General features: G+C 48.4%; 1 protein-coding gene across 1 annotated transcript in view; it reads left to right on the top strand.

The window, feature by feature from the left end:
* Positions 1-11,080, top strand: part of TGFA (transforming growth factor alpha) — a 97,563-nt gene extending 86,483 nt beyond the window's left edge. Inside the window, exons 4-6 of the mRNA XM_037526838.2 lie at positions 3,093-3,242; positions 6,302-6,411; positions 7,515-11,080. Of these exons, the coding sequence (XP_037382735.2) occupies positions 3,093-3,242; positions 6,302-6,411; positions 7,515-7,522 (268 nt within the window). The 3' untranslated portion in view covers positions 7,523-11,080. The remainder of the gene's footprint in view (positions 1-3,092; positions 3,243-6,301; positions 6,412-7,514) is intronic.
* Positions 11,081-17,570: the final 6,490 nt, after the last annotated feature.

Raw genomic sequence — 17,570 nt, 5'->3', positions numbered from 1 at the left:
AAAGCTGCCCAGGGCCTCTGCAGCGCCAGTTTGATCCCCAGCCACTGGCGAGGGTCCCATATGGCACACAGACCCCTCCTGCCGTGCCCGCTGCTCCCCTCAGCAGTGTACTTCAGTCCTTCTGCCTGTTCTGCTTCCCGCTCTCGCTGTGGTGAATTCTCTCACCCTCCCGTGCTTTTGACTGTACCCAGTGCATGTATAAATAAATAAATAAATCTTCAAAACAAACAAACAAAAAAAGATGTGGTTTATATACACGGTAGAATATTACTCAGCAATCAAAAAAGATAAATTCATGCCATTTGCAGCAAATGGATGGAGCCGAAGGGATTATGCTCAGTGAAATAAGCCAGAAAGAAAAAAAATATCAGATGGTTTCACTTACAGGAGGAATGTAGGGGAACCAAATAAGAGATCAGGAAAAGAAATTATAGTAAACTTAAAAAACAAAATTAACGGGCAACTATAAATCAGGGACACTGAAGGGGAGGGGGAGAGAGAGGGATCAAAACAGGGGAGGAAGAGCACAAGGGACTATGGTGATGGTGCAAGGGTGAATTGGTGGTGGGAATTATATAGGGACTACACCTGAGAGGAGAAAGGAACGCAAACATTGTACAAAAAGAAAGAATGATGTAAAATATATATAAAATTTTAAAAAGCAAAAAAAAAAAAACCTGAAAAAAAGTCATCTTGCTAGAGACACTCTCCCCCACCCCCCCACCTCCTGCTTTGTTCCTCCTCTGTCTGGATCCTGCTTTCTTCTCCCTGGATCTGTAGCAAACCCTGCTTGGCACTTGCCCTCCTCACTGCCCTCCTCAGCTTTCTTATTTACCAAAGATAGCAAACCCTTTCACGCTATTGAAGCTAAAACTCTCAAATCTTTTACTCTTTTAAGATTAAGGACTAAACCCAAAGCCACATTTGATCAAGAGTCTAATCTGTGCCATTCACCTCCCCATTGCAGTTTGGCAGGGAGAGTGGGGAAAGAGAGGGTGCCCAGACTTAGGGAGTCAGCAGGACTGGGTATGAATTTCTCTCTATTCCCTAACAGGGTAACTTCAGGCAGGTGACTTTTTGTGCAAGTATTAGATGAGAAAATGTATGTTACACATAAAATAATCCTTAACAGAAAAGCAAGTACCTGAATTCAAACTTAAAACACCTTTAAGATATTAATAGGTAACAATTGCATTTTGGGATAAAGAGAGCTAGTGAAAGACTTTTCCATACAGTAGCATTAAAGACAGAACTTAAATGCTCTGTCTGGTATCCCAGGTTGTAGCCTTAAGCAGCAAATTTGTCAGCATCTCTTGTTACCGTAAATCTTAAACCCATTCAGGGCCTGTCCCTTTAACATTAAAATGATTATATTGTTGTCAATATTGAGCAAAATGGATGCCTCTGGAAAATACCTTGTGTTTATCCTATGGTTCCAGGTACCCTTCTGGCACCTGGAATCTAACAGCCCAGGAGCACAGGGTTGGGGGAATCACAAATGCAATGCCCCTGGGGCTGACCCTGATAAGTAGCAGAGCCTCCAGGACCCTTCACCTCCTTTCATTTTTCCTTGTTCTTCAAAGACCTTTTAATTTAAAAGTGAAAGTGACAGGCTGGCTACTTAATCAAAAGGTAAACTCCTTCAAAAAAAATAGTTTAGCTATCATTGCCATGTCTGGAGGGAAAAACAAAACTTTAAATCCTGCCTGTGATGCCTGCTGCAAGGCTGATGGGGGAAGTTCCTGTGGGAAGGAAGCTCTCCCGAGAAGGAAATGGTGATCAAACATTTTCATTATAGGAAACTCACCCCATACAAAGGGACCTGTGTAACTAAGTCTATTGAGAAGAATCAACAGACTTGCTGGGAGGGGGAAATACCTGCATTAGAAAAAGGTCACCACTTCCTTTTGGCTAGAACATGGGAGAACCACTTGCACCCACCCCAGAATTGGGGGTAGAGTGTGCAATTTAGCAGAGAGGAGATGGAAGAAACAGCATCAGCTTTTAACCAAAGCACCCCTGAGTAGTAGCAGTACCAGCAATGATACCCCTTGGGTGGGTATTGCCCTTTCAGACCACTCACGTGCTCAGGGACATTCTTTTATGCCCTTACAGTCCTCCAGTGGAGGCCAGTGTGGTTGGAAATGAGGACACAAGGCTCCACAATTCAGTGGCTTCAAGTCCTACAAGTGCCAGATAATGGCACTGGCCCTACCTCAGTATGTGCCCCTTGGGCTGGGCCACCCAGTAAGTACTGGCAGCACTATTTGAACTTGAAGATAACAAAGCAAACTACAGCCTATGTCTCCCGCTGATTGAGCGTGTTTTTCTTTCTCTCATCATCAAAAATTCTGAATACACACATTTGGTTTAAAAATAACCTTTCTTTTTAGGAACTGCCAAATGTATTTCATGCCATATACACGTTTGCTGTCTTCTTTATTCCCCGAAGAGCTGTCATAGTAACGATAATAATGAATGCTCAGCTGATCAGGCTGGTCGGTTACTCCTCATTCTCCAGGCAAGAGGCGCCCGTGAGGGAAGTAGGCCACTCTTACACCTTTGCCTCCAATTGCAAAGACTGGGGGGGGGGGCACTTTGGGGCTTGCCCAGTCTTTTCCAGGGAATTGGGAAAATGAGACCTGGGGAATTGGGAGTAATGCTGTAGGGTAAGTAAAATATCAGGTTTTTCTGCCCACCCTCCATCAGGATAAATGATGGATCCTTGCAGTCCTGAATGCATGCCTGATGGCGGGCACCTGGAATAGGGTGTGGGCATAGGTAGATGGGATTCACCTGGGCTAAGACTGGGCTTTTAAGGGCGGTGTCATGGGGATGCCAGCAGAAGCCAAGAACGAACGGAAGCAGAGAGAACGCCAGAGAGCCCAGAGTGAGGATTTGCTGGGGGCTGGGAGGACTGCCAGCCTCCCGGCGCCCCAGCACCCCTGCCTGCCATGTGCCTAGTAATCGAAATAAAGACCTGCAAAAGCCACTGAGGACTTTGACTCCTCCTTTACCCGGTCTGCTGGATCAGAAAACCTGCACTGTGGTCTTCCTGACCTTACAAATGCTGATGTTCCTTTCTTCCCCAGCTGCCATTCTGGGTACGTCGGTGCCCGCTGTGAGCATGCAGACCTCCTGGCCGTGGTGGCAGCCAGCCAGAAGAAGCAGGCCATCACCGCCTTGGTGGTGGTTTCCATCGTGGCCTTGGCTGTCCTCATCATTGCATGTGTGCTAATACAGTGAGTATTTGCTGCCCCAGAGGTCCTGCCTGGCCAGGGGCGTCTGCTCCATGCCCAGATAACAGAGTCCCCTCAGCATTTTATTGCTGTGATGTCTGGTTGCTGTCAGTAAAGCCACATAGAGCTTTAATGACAGCCGTGCTGTACAAAGGGCACGCATCCAGCAGTGCTGCAGGAGCCAGTGTAGAATCCAAGTATAGAGCAGACACTGTGATCTATTAGTTCAGAGCCTTCAGAATTGTGATGGGGATGCAAAAAGGCCCCAGAAAGAGCTGGACGTGCTCCCAGCCTCCTTTGGGCAGTAGCAGAAGCAGCAGACACTTTGCAAATCGTAATGCCATTTTATTTTTTTTTTTAAAGATTTTTTTTTTAAATAGAGGCATGTTTTTATTTATTTGTTTGTTTGTTTTGTTTATACAAGCACTGGGTACAGTCAGAAGCGCGGGAGGGTGAGAGAATTCACCAGAGCCAGAGCGGGGAGCAGAGCAGGCAGAAGGACCGAAGTACACTGCTGAGGGGAGCAGCGGGCGGCAGGAGAGGTCTGCGCGCCATGTGGGACCTTCCTCCGGTGGCCGGGGAGCAGCCGGGGATCGAACCAGTGCCGCAGAGGCTGCGGGCAGCTGCGCAACCCAGCGCTCTACCGCTGCGCCACCGGGGAGGCCCCGTAATGCCATTTTAAAGGTCACTGTCACTCTTACAACAGGCTGATGACAGACCTGCCCCTTTCTCTGCTTCTCTGCCCCTCCTCATCCTCCAAAATCCAGTTTCTGCCTTTCATCTTCCAGAAGGCTTCCTGAGCCCTAGCCCAGCAGAGACCAATTTTGGGTATTTCTTAACCTATTGGCTTCCCTTTATCTCCCAACTGGACTGCTTTGCAAAGGGAGAGTACCTGAGGCCACATTGCCAATATCTGGCCAGATTTATTTCTTGATAATATCTGAAGGCATCTAGGTCTCAGAGCACACCCTCCAGAAATGCATACCTGGGTATAAATTGGATATGCATAAAAATTCACAGAACTGCTAACGACCGTGTAGATTAAGTCAAGGTACAGACAGTAAGTGAGGGACTATTTTGGCAAGGGTTGGAGTAAGCACTTGCATGTCAGTGCAGGAAGTCAGACCTATTAACTCTCTGAGCTTGCCTAGGATTTGGACAGATATAAAAGAATCTTTGTCCTGTCTATTGGTTTGTTGCTGTTGGGGTACCTGGAGCATACACGTCTGGTTCTGGTCACAAACAGAGTGTCCCTAGGAACCCCAGCTTGTTGACAATAGCCAGGCCTGATCATATCCTTCTCCTGGGCAAGCTTGCATTAGTGGGGAGGGATGCGATCTGAACTGGGTTGGTCTTTCCTTCCTCCCTAAGCAGTATCTTAGGAAAACATGTTTGCAGGTAGAGGACAAGCGCCCGTGGTTCAGGCTGGGGCCTCGCCAGCTCTACCACTCATGAGAACCCACCCTGGAGTGTAGAAGCAACCTGATGGACCGCTGGCCGTGATTCTCATGGCCAGATAGTTGTGTGTGCTCACCTGTCACTTCTGTGGTCCTGTTTCTGTGGCCAGGAGGATCTTTTAGGAAGAAAAACTAGTTGCCTACATGGGCCTCTATAGAGGGACTTAAAAGCTGGTTTTGCCAGATTCCCTGGACCAATCTAGAATACCTAGACAACTTCTTTTATTCCCAGGGAGGTAGCCAGTCCCACCTCTTCTCTGTCCTTTTTCAGCCCATCCTTGCCAGAGACCAAGCTCAGAAACCCTGAACCAGGGACTGAGCCCTCACCCCCTCCAGGCAGCTGATTGCCTGGGCCTGGAGCCTTCCAGAGTTGCACAGGTGGTTGGGACCAGCTTATCCCATGCCAGAGAGTTCTAGAATCATTGATTCCACTGCTCCAGGATGTTCCTGACTGGCTACAATCGGCAGTCACTCACAAGGCTGGATCAAAAGCCTCCAGACCCCTCCAGCATGGGATGAGCTGCCACAACCTGTACTCTGCAACTCAGAAGGACCCCATATCCAGGCAGACTATGTTGGCCTCTCATTGGTCACCTGTGACAGAAGCAGGAAGGTCTCTTGGCCTCTGCTCAGCTCTTCCCTGGTAACTTTCCCAGGGCAATGCCAAGAGAGGGTATGGGGTAAGGATTCTGAAATGCCAACCAGCACCAAGAGGAAACAGAGAACAGGTTTGTTTCCTCATCTCTGTTTTCAGGCTCATATCAGTCAAAGACTCCCCCTAGCCCCAGTCAGTGGTTTCCTAGATTATATATACCTTTAAGTTAGAATTAGAAATGAAGCTCTCCATGGCATTGCAAGGAAAACAGTCACCCATGTCTCTAGGTAATTGGTGTTTTGCTCAGTGTCTTCTTCTCTGCCTTACTTTTGGGTTCCCTAATTCTTTTTTCATGCTAACTCTGCAAGCTGTTCATTCCTGCCTACAGAGGGAGGCAGGAACATTCATAACCCTGATGTGTTACCCAGACTCTGGGTAATGCAGGTTCACCAAGAGGTTGGGCTTGCCACAGTTGGGGAATGTTTATTCTCAGAGACTAGTTCAACACCACTGAGATTCATGACTCAATTCTCTTCATGGGTCAGTTCAGCTCATCCATGATCCCTGTTTTATGCTGACATAAAACAGCGACCCCTTTATTCCCCGCAAGTAGTCCCAGCACTTCCAGCCTGAGTGGCTGCTCTGTCCCAATCCTGACAGCAGTGGTGAGGCTGTTACCATATTTATGGTGTTACCCAACTGCCACTTAGTGGAGAAGGCAGCCAGGTGGGTGGCCAGGTTGCCCCGGGAGCCAGGAGCAGGACTGAACAAGTGGAGCTAGTCCTTTGGGATAGCCAACAGGTGTTTCATTGCTAGCTGACATCTGCCCCAAAGACCACCACCCCGAAAAGTCCCCCACGCCCTGCTGTGTCTGTCCCTCCAGAGGCCCCCATGGAAAGGCTGGTTTCGAGCCCAAAGCTGCCCATCAGGCCCCTTAGGTAGACGCCACACTGCCAGGTGGGTACTCGCACTAGACTCTCGCCCAGGCCATCTTCTCTGTGTCTCCGCAGCTGCTGCCAGGTCCGGAAACACTGTGACTGGTGCCGGGCCCTCATCTGCAGGCATGAGAAGCCCAGTGCCCTCCTGAAGGGAAGGACTGCTTGCTGCCACTCAGAAACAGGTAAGGATCACGTTGAAGAGGGGCCTCTTCTCCCTCAGGAGATGCTACTAGGTGAGGAAATGACTACCTCCCCCAGGTCAGGGCACAAGTTCTTGGAGGATGAAGCAGGAAGAAGGGAGAAAAGGAAACAGATATTTATCCTAAGGTGTGTTTTACTGAGAAGGGAGCTCTTTTATTATTACTGGTGACTGACTCTGTCACCTTTCACAGGTTCCTTAACCTCTCTGAGCCTCCGTTTTCATATTTAAACTATATGCAAATTGACATAAATAGCAGGTGTGGTAGGCGGCACAGAACATCACAGAACGTGGACTTGTGGTAGGTGTTCACCATTTTTCCCCTGAGAAATTGACCTCTCCCAGCAGAGTAAGTTTCTTGTTAATGCCACTCCTTTTCTACCCACATTTGAGAGGATGTTAGTTTTGAGCATGGGGTGACTCTGGCCTTCCAGAGATGGCTGCTGAGGCTGAAGCCCGTCTCCCTGAGACAGTGCATACCTACATGACCTCATGTTGCATCTGCCAGACTTGCTGGTCCTAAAAGGTGGGTTAACCCACGGGGCTGGACTAAAATCACCATGATTCACCCCGGGCCAGGGTGCTCCCTTTCCAGCTCCAGAGAACTTATGGGAGGGACCAGAGTGTCTGTGCTGGACTCACCAAGACAACCACAGAGGATGCCCTGGGCCCCACCCTCTGAGAAATGGACCCTTTCTTGTATGGCCTTAAGAGAAGCCATTCTGACACTCAAGCCCTGGACTAGCTCCTAAGCCACCCACCCAGCCACCCACGATGGGGGACTGACAACAGGCTGGGGTGACTCACCTTCAGTTGAATGAAGGCCCTCACAAGGGGGTGCATCCCCTGCTCTCTTCAGCCACAACTCATTGCTCTTTCCATAAGTCTTTCCTTTGGTGCTGAAAGCACAATTTCAGAAGCTGCTGCCCCTAAGGTTGAACCAGCAGAACTTGGACTTAGACCTGACTGCCTGGGAGAACCTGGTGACATTGCATGAGGCATCCGCAGGTTTCTGTCCCAAGCCTGTTTTCCCAGCATTACTGAGGTCTGGCCTACAGAGCTTACCCTATTTTTCCTTCCTTCCAGTGGTCTGAGGAGCCTGGAGAAGGAGCTCAGTCAGGCGGATGTGCAGCCTGATGAAGACAGGACTTCGGGCTGGCACCACAGGGATGTCTAGGCCGTGCCAGCAGGTTTTTCCTCCTCTGCCTGCCGCCAGCTCTCCAGCCTTTAAATCTTTTGTGGGCCTTCCTTCAAATCTGTCATGAACTCTGTCTGCTTGGGGTTATTTGGTGTGACCTAGAGAAGAAATCAGTGGGCCACCACTTAAAGACTGGTCCCAAAGAACTGCAGAGGGTGGACTTACTGTTTACCTAGCTAAGGTGTGCACAGCAGTAGGCATCTGCATCCAGATGTGTGTAGTTGTCTCCTGCCTGTCACGGATGCCAAGCTGCGTTTCTCTCCTCATCTCCCTACTACATATCCATCCTGCCCAGAAATTCCAATAGTTGTTACATTTGTTTCCCATCCACTTACTGGGGAAGAAGGTGGAGAAGAGGTCGCGGTTATCGTTAACATGAAGGCTTCAAGTGGAAGAAGAGCGTGTCTGACTGTCCACAGATCCTCAACCAGCCGACATCTTCCACAGACACACGACACTAAAGACCTTCTCAAGCACTCACCACCCTCGGAGATAACTTCTTATTTATTAGATGGATGATGGTTTATTTTTAATCTCTTAAGACAGTGTAAAAAACATAAAACGCTTTCAGACTTCTATGTTAATGATGTATGTATTGCTGGTTGTAAGGTGTCTGGCCTCTTCAGGACAGCTGAGGCTTGGGAACAGTCCCCCAGGGGTACAGAAATGGCAGCGGAGGATGAGTTGGTGAAGGGAACAAAGATTGGGGTTCAGAGATTGCCAATTTAGACACCAAGCAGGGAAATGTCTCTGGATAGATTCCGTGGAAAAGTCAGTAAATCCAGAGAGGTGTCACCTCTGTTGGGGGAGAGAGGAAGCAATGGCCTGGGTGTGTGTCTACACGCAGTGAACACCACACCTACTATACTGCCCCATGATTAAACGGATTCACTTCCTAGGGAGCCCCCAAGAGGCCATTTAGAAATGGCATTAGCAGAGAGCCATGGGCATTTGGGGCCACATCCATGAAAGGAGGACCAGGCATTTATTTTCCATGTCGTTGCTAGGCTAACTTGTTGCTTTATTTGTAAAGGGAGAAATTTTAACTTTCCTATTTATTTTCAGGCACTAAGAGAAATATTCCAGTGACTTTTTGATTTTCCATTCAGGATGCTGGTTTTATGAACAAAAACTCTTAACAAGCCTCCTCCACTGTGTGGGGTCTCACTTTCCCCTCAGAAAAAGAGAAATTGCCCTCCTGAGACTCTCGGTACATTCTGACCCACTGGGCCTGCTTGTAGGAAGTACTGGCTCCCTCCAACTAAACAGTGATTAAACTCCCTAGAAAATTTCATTAAAATTTGGAAACAGAATAAGAATGAAGTGATCTGTAAGGTCCATATGTGAGGGAACTATTTATCCATTGATGCTTGAAAAATGAGAGATTTCTGCCTTTTCCCCTTCAGTGCGTCTAGCTCCCCACGTTGTCAAAAGGGACCTTTAAAAAGATCACATGGGCTTGAAATTTCAGGTAATTTTGTCCTTCCCTAATGCTTCTTCTCCTGTCTATTTCTGTGAATTTTCTCTGTATTCCTTGTAATTGAGACAACTATATGACCCTTATCTCAATTTTGGCACTTTCATTGAATGATGCCACACCAAAACATAAAGATCAGAAATGGATCTGTTCACCAGCTGGCCCCTGGCAAGGTAATTGACACAGCTCCCAGGTTTTCATTATAAAAGAAAATAGATTTTAATTTGCATTCCTAGGCCAGTCCTGCAGCAGCAGAGGCTTAACTGTAGCATCTTGCTCAGCGTCCAGTGCTATCGACACTGGCTTGTAAACCCCACTTTGCATTCGTCTTTCTCATTGGACCCCCCTTAAAGTCCGAGAGTCTGGTTTTGAGAGACTAATGGAGTTATGTCACTTTTTTTTAACTTGAGACCACATTTTCACTTTAAGACAATCTCTCCCCAGTCTTTTAAAGACTATTTGAGGTCAGATGACCTGTAAAGAGTATAATCTAGTGTGAAAATGTTTTCTGAGATTTTTTCACCTACTAGATGGCAGGACCAATGTCCAGTCTTTGGACATCCAAGGGCCTTTGTAGAAGTGTAAGGAGAGGAGGATGGAAGCAAAGAAAAGTCTTTGGTTTTTTATGGGGACTTCAGATTTAGTGTCCATAAATGCTTTGGTCCAGCAAATCACAGCTGCCAGTGCCCCCTTCTTTGTGCCTGTACAACCACGCAGTGAACTGGCTCGAATGTTTTGCTTCCTAGAAGTGCCTCCCATGGCAGTCCTCTATATACCAACTAGACTGAAAAGAGTTGGAAGGGGAGGCTGGAGTCAAGGCAGGCCTGACTGACCACTGTCCACACCCTGGGGTGGGAGAGCCTTCTTTGGTGATTTCTCATTTAGAAATCAGACAGCCAACAGCACTGGATCCTGGTACCATTTTATGGCACTGGTACTTTTCTGGTTTTCTGTAAAAATAAGCCATTTGGGGTTGAAAGTGGATCTTCTAACCCACCTCTGTCAGTCCCTGTGTTTCCTTCCTTGCCCTTAGAAAGCCAAGTGTTGTTATGATCAGGGTATCATTCCCGAGGTTTGGGAAGAGTCCCACCCTGGGCATGGGGACAGAGCTGTTCTGATGTATATCTCAGGAGAAATGAAAATCCCCCATTTTTAAAAAAGGGGGTATGCTTCCACTTCTTTTACGGAGCCTGGATTCTCCTCGACATGTTGTGACTTCTTCAAGCACACTGGCAAAAACATTTTCTTCTATATGGAAAGACTGACAGCAGCTAACCCTGACCTGAAAAATGCATCTGGACACATGTAGACCCAAGGAACCTGCCATTGTGTCTCAGCAGAGGAGGTGGGTAGTGTGTACCCAGAGTCTGTTTTAAAGGAGAGAAGAGGTGGGATTGCTATTCCATGACCCACACTGGTTATGGAGAAGAAGTTGTGCTTCTAGAACTTCTTGAGAGAGTGTTCTCTGCAGGTGGAGAGAAACGTCTATCAACTTTGGGTTTTCCAGGGTCAGCTGGTCTCAGTACACTTGGACCCACTGGTTGCTCTGCCGGCAGTTTTGGCAGGAATGGATCAAGGAGGCTCCAACATTGCTCTGGGGGCCGCAGCCCCTTTGTCAAAGTCTAGGCTTTGATTTTTTCCCACCCTGCTCAGTAGAGCAGAGGACAGGGGATGGGAGATGATTCGAAAGTCCAGGACCAGGGGAACATCACAAATAAGACAAATACATGTTTGCTCTTAATGTTCCAACCTAAACCTGTTCTCTCCAGCCACTGATTTTACGCAGCTTTCTGAAAGATCTGGTGGTAAAGTACTGAAAAAGCAAACCCTCTTCCTGGTGTAATAACTTACTGAAGTGTTCAATTTCCATTATCTTTATTAACAAACCTGATGCTTTTTTTTTTTAGAACTTGTAACTCTGACTTCTGTATATGTTGCACTGAAAAGGTTAATATTTAATGTTTTAATTTATTTTGTGGTAAGTTAATTTTGATTTCTGTAATGCATTAATGTGATTAGCAGTTCTTTCCTTAATATCTGAATTATACTTATTTAAAGAGTAGTGAGCAATATGAAATACAGTTGTGTTTTACAGTTATGTGCATTGTTGTTCAGTCGTACTGTACCTTATTTGGAAGGATGAAGGAATGAATTCTTTTTTTCCTAAATCAAGACTACAGCTTTTTTTTTTTTTATGAGACTAAGATACTGCTGAACTAAATTAAGATTTTTCTCTGCAAGTCTGGAGGAGAAAAAATTAGAAAAAAAAGGGAATTCTAAAATTGAGCCCTTAGTGATCCCTATCTTCATAAAGAAACCGAATTCTCTGAAATGCTTCCTGATATTTAATTATTTCATCTACTTTGTATCCAACAATATGCTACCTATTAGGGAGGAAGATACATAACACCGATCCCTGACCCAAAGGAATGAGACATGGATGGGAACACAGACAGTGCCGACAACAATTCTGGACTATCTAATCAAAATGCAAACCATGAAGTTGTAAGGGAGAGAATGTGTTCATAGTAGTGCTTCTCCAAGTGTGCTCCCTGGCCCAGCAGCATCAGCATTACTTGGAAAACTCTTAGGAATCCAGGTTTTCAGACGCCACACCACACTACTAAACACCAGAGGTGTCGCACATACCCTTCGCTTCCAGGTGATTGGTTTTTGCTCAGTTTCTAAAACCACTGCACTATGGGACTCATCGAAGGGGTAAATTAAGGCTGGGCTTCCTACAGTTTTCAGGAGAGGCTTTATAGAGGCTAAGCACAGTTTAGTCCTATTCAAAGTGAATAGCCATCAGAAAGCCTGGTCTTGGATTAAGGCCTATATTTGTATCTTCTCTGCTCAGCCTAGTTGAAGTGAAAAAAAAAAAAACCCTGCCCATCTCCTGCCACACTCCCACCCCCATCCCACTGCCCACTTTCTATCTGTAAGGAATGGTTCTAAAGCTGTCAACCCAGATGTTATAGGCCTCACTGCACTTGAATCCCCATGGTTAAGGCTCTAACCCATGTGAGGCCCTCATCTGGGCAACAATCAAGAAATGCATGGATGGGGCCTCCCCAGTGGCACAGTGGGTTGAGCGCTGCTCTGTGAAACTATCCGCAGCCTCTGCGACACAGGTTCGATTCCCAGCCAGTCAGAGAGATTCCCACATGGTGCGGCACACCTCTCTTGTCTCACCCATTGCTCCCCTCAGAAGTGTTTTCCGTCCGTCTGCCTGTTCTGCTCCCTGCTCTGTCTCTGGTGAATCCTCTCACCCTCCCGTGCCTCTGACCTGTATCCCAGTTATTGTATAAATAAATCTTTAAAAAAAAAAAAAAGAAAGAACTGCATGGAGAAGCAGCAGAGAGGGAAACAGTTGCTGAGTGGCCTAAGACCTTGGTCCCAATGACGGTTCAACTCTTTGTAGTGAGGGATGACCATGTGGCGCCTGCTCTCCCGGTCCCAGATGGCCTAGGGCTGGCCCAACTGCCAGGAAGTTGGAAGCCCAGGTAATTTCTTATGCTCAGATGGCCAGGCCAGTGTCTGTCCCTCAGTAGATTCTTTAGCCACCTCTTAGGACAGGGAGGGAGACACCTGCCGCCGACTCCAGGTCTTATTTCTTTTTTTTTTAAGATTTATTTATGCATTCAAGAGCTGGGGTGCAGGTCAGAGATGCAGGAGGTGAGAGGATTCACCAGAGACTGAGTCGGGAGCAGTACAGGCAGATCTATTGAAATACACTGCTGAGGGGAGCAGGGGCAAGACAAAGAGAGGTCTGCTGTGCCAGGTGGGTTAGCTTCCTGGCTGGGGATCTAACTCATGCTGCAGTGGCTGGGGATAGCTTTGTAATGCTGTGTCTTAACCCCCTGTGCCACCAGGGAGGCCCCTCCAGGCCTTATTTCTAACCCATAGGATTTTCTACTCATTCCATTTCTTCCCTTCCTCCAGCTTCCCGAGTCCTTCTCTTGCCAAGAGTGCCTGCTTGCCAGAACAGGTGTTTTGGCTGCCCCTGGTCCTCATCAGGCACTCTGGACTCTCTGGGCTATTGGGAGGAAGGCCCACTCCCAGGGAAAAACACCAATGAACTCTGAACAGAGGCAGACCTCCCTCTTCATCCAGAAAAGATGCACTTGCCACCTTAAATCCATGTCTGTACTGTTTAGGCCTAGTCTGCTTGAATGTTGTTGGCCCAAACTTCAGACCTTGTTTTGCCTGCTGGTCCTCACTCCTGCCTGGCCCAGTTTGGGGGTGTTGAGTGTGATCTAGTCTTGCTTAATCTTTCTAACTGAAAGCTCCTGGCCCTGCACCTGCCTGGATTTGAGCACAAACAGTCTTCTCCCTTTTCCACGTTTGCTCCCTGCAGACTTTCTGCTTCTGACCAGCCCTGAGGTTTCTACCACAGCCTTTCACCTCCAGAAGCAGGGAGTGATGTACCCATGGTCACATAAGCTGGATCTAGCACTGCCTGTTCTACTAAGCTAGTTGTCTCTAGCCCCAGATCAGTTGTATTATAGGATGTATGAGCAGCTGTCAAAAATCTCTCCCAGTGATTCTAATCCAATCCCAGCTGACTGCACCCTGGCTTGGGGAGCAGATGGCATGGGAGAGGATGGACACCTGTAGCTGAGAGTACCCACCCAGGGCAACCCCTCTCCCAGATGCTTACATAGCCCTTATCCAGCAGATGTGACCCCCTGGGGTAACATGGAGGGCTGGCCTCCTTTCAAGTGGAATCATCTAAGGCAGAGAAGGGAGAAAACTGTGGAATAGGGGCCAGTAAGGGGTGCCAGATGGCTGGCACCTGAGATTATGCTCAGATGGGCATTGCTTTTCAGGAAACAAATCTTGCAATTGAGAATAAAAGCATGACATTCATGCTGAAAAAGAAACAGGAGAGGGAGAAAAATGTCTCTTTTCAGATACATTTACTCAACGGAAGATGTAGGCCCTAGTATGCAGGTGCACATGGGCCCTAGGACGAGGGAAACCCCTGCTGCCATAGCTGCCATGGGGGACCCCCTCTCCTGCCAGTGGGGGATGCAGGGGCTAGGGGGTGGAGGGGAGTTGAGAGCTGAGCTGGGGGGGTGATGGGAACACCTCATCACCAGGGGCTGATCTGCAGTTTACACCCCAGAGGTTCCTCAGGTCTGGAAATGTAACATCTCAGAAGAGGAGCAGCACCCCTTAAACCCAGTCCCACCAGAACAGACCAACAGCAGGACCCTCCCCACTGCCTTTGTAAGGTGTGGTGAAAGTGGCAGTCTAGTCCTGGAGGCATAATTACTGGGCACCCCACTGGTGGAGGTCAAATTCCCCACCTTCCCCCCACCAGGGCCTCCATGATGACTCTCAGCTAGAGCACAGGAGTCCTGGGGTACAAGGTCTTTACCTGGGGCATGACTCATTCTCTCAGTACATCTAATGCCTGTCTGCTTAGCTCAGAGAGCTGTTGAGACAAAGCTCATAAAATCCTACTTGCACAGCCTGATTCCTGGTATAAAACAAATCTAGAGCAATCCCAAATACCTCTAATATGTTGTCCCACTCAAAGGAGGCCCCATTCCCCCCAACCCCATTCCCCCCGCTACCCCATCCTTCCGTGACCATCAATTCAAAGAAGGCATGGGGAGGAAGGAGTGGCATGAGAAGTATATCCAGAAAGCCAGTGGCAAATGAGGTCACATCCAGAAGTCATGGGCCCAGGACACCACACTCCAGGAAACTGTGCTGGGGCATAGGAAGGCATCATTCTGGCCTCAAGGAGCAGGGCCAGATGCAAAGAGGCAATTTCAGCTCAGCACAGGATCTATTCCAGGGTCAGAGCCACTTCCTGGCCTGGCAGCCCCCCAGGTTAGTAGGCTTCCTAAAACAGAAGTGATCAGGCAGAGGCTGGGTGACCACGAGGGCACAGAGGGTCCCCTGATGAACTGGAACATGAGCCTGAGACCTCTGGGGGCAGGTCCATCTCCAGTGTTGCAACCACCATCTCCTGACGAAGAGCCCCCAGGTTCTACAGCGCTCCAAGACGCCCCCTCCCGCAGCACTCTCCTAGAATATTTCCATGACTCCGGATACTAGCTTCTGTCCTGCTACAGGCCCGGTGATCTCCCAGTGCTTCCAGCCATAGGGGGGCACTCAGGCCCTCTCTGCCTTCCCTCTCCTCCCACCTGCTGGCATCAGAGCCTGTGATGTAACCATCCTCAGAAGGGTCTCCATGAGGAAAACACCACCACGCTGACTCTCAGGAGAGGGCCTTCCTGTTCTCCTTGGCCCCAGGTGCCTAGCTGGCCAGTGGCTTGTCCGCCCTGACCCACTCTCCACCCTTCCCTGCTCTGTGCCTGGGAGGCTGCCTGCTGCAGGCTGCCTCTCCCAGGTTCTCTTGTCCTCTGGCTTCCGGTTCAGCCACTAGGAGGCCTGGGGGAGGGTGGGGAATTTGACCTCCACCAGCGGGGTGCCCCATAATTATGCCTCCAGGACTGGACTGCCGCTCTCACCACACTTCATTAACACGGCTTCCTCCCCTTGTCCCTTCTGTCCTTGGGGGGAAGGGGGGATTTCCCCGCAATTGTGAATTTAACTTTGCCAGCCTTTCTCCCCCTTGCTCTTTAATTTCCAGAAATGCTTAACCAGAGGCCAAAAATCCAAATGCCTACAGGCATGAGGTTGGTAAGGTGAATGAGGGCAACTGCCCTAGCATGAACGTCAGGGATCTGGAGGCGGCTGGTGGTGATGGGCTGGAGTGCACCGTCCCTTCCAAAGGCGCAGTCTCTTCTCAGCTCCAGCAGCATGGCCAGATTTTCGTCTTTTTCTTTTTCAAGAGGAACAGAAAATCTGGAACTTTTCATAAAATCTCTCCACTTCTAAATGTAGCTCAAATTTGTAAACCACTCTGTGGCCCCACCAAAATGTCTGCAGTTCCCCATCCATTTGTCTGTCTCCAGGTCACCATTCGTTTGTTTGTCTCCACCTCTGCCAGGTCCTTTCACACCTCTCTGGCTTCATAGTTCTCCTTGCTAGGAATAGATTTTTCTGCTTCTTTGCCTGAAAAAACTTCTTCAAGAACAGGCTCACACCTCATTTTCTCTCCGAACACTTCCTGGAACCCCATGCACAGCCTTCCCAAAGCACTTCTGCATACTTGTGTTAAGACACTCATCTCATTGCGCTGCTGCTGTTTATTGCCAACTCCTCCACACTTGTCCTGTGCCTCGGGTCATCTTGTGCCCAGGTCTTGAGATTCTCAAGGTCAGGAACCTCTGTTCTATCTTAGTAGCCCAAGCATTTAACACGATACCTGAGGCATGGAAGGTAATGCAATAACATTGAACAAAATCATCAGATACATTGGAATTTGGTCGGACTGGGGTTGTGCCTCTGGAGGCAGAGGAGCAATGTCCTGTCAAAGGGCTGGGTCCTGCAGGCTGTGTCATTGGGACTCGGTGCTGGCCGCTGAGTTAGCACACAAGTGACTTGATCTTTGTGAACCTCCCTGGTTCCCTATCTGCCATGAGAAACTTCTAGCAAAAATACATTACACATTCTGACCAGTGGCTTACCAAGAATATAGTGACAGTCTAGATGGATTTGAGAGGAAGTTTTTATTCCCTTTTCCTTTTTTCCCCCAGTTTGATTATTTTGATGGAGAACAAGAATAGAAAAAAACTAAAAGGGAGATGTGCACAAGACCAGAAACCTGACTCACAAAAATGCCAAGAGCTGGAGGTGGGGGTAGAAGGGATTAGCATAGCTATTGACCCAGCTATGGATACTAAATTTCCTTAGGCTCTGCCGCCTAGATTAGAAGGCATAACTTCCAAGCAAATATCAGAGCTCGCACCCAAAGGTAAACATATGGAGATTGAGCCCATTGTGAAATCTCTGGTCCCATTTGGATTCTGCGTAGTTATCCAAAATCAGCAACTAACCTGAAGGCTCACAAGGAGTGACCCCTCCCAAACAGAAGAAGACTACATCAGTGCAGTCTCTGCACAGGATCAGGGCAGCAGTTCCTCTGCCCACCTGTGACTATGCAGGTGCTTCTTTTCACCATTCTCTCCTCTGCAGGGCAGCAGCTCCTGCCTGCCCGTGACCTGTACCATGCCGGGACTTCTCTTTACTGACCTCCCTCAGCGGAGGCAGCTCTCCTCAAGGCTGCCCGCCTGCAACAATGCAGGCCTCTCTCAGCAAGCCTGTCCCTTTCGGGGCAGCTCTTCCTGCCCGCTTGTGTCTATGCAAGTTTCCTTTATTCCCCCGTCCCTTTCCCTAATAAACCTTTCTCCAAATATAACCAATGTCTCTGTCTCTGCCACGTGTCGCTGAAAAGGGAGCTCTGGTGAAACCTTTCCCAGAGTGAACCTAAGGACCCCGCACTCCAAACCCACAGACTCCAAAAATGACAACAATTTGATGCCTATATCTATTGTGAAATTGTTAGGGGGAAAAGGATGTCCTAAAGCTAGTTCCATACAGGCTT

This window comes from Talpa occidentalis, unplaced genomic scaffold (genome assembly GCF_014898055.3).
Source record: "Talpa occidentalis isolate TD23 unplaced genomic scaffold, MPIMG_talOcc4v2.1 talOcc4.5, whole genome shotgun sequence".
NCBI lineage: Eukaryota > Metazoa > Chordata > Mammalia > Eulipotyphla > Talpidae > Talpa > Talpa occidentalis.
This window is presented reverse-complemented; position numbering and strand designations above follow the sequence as displayed.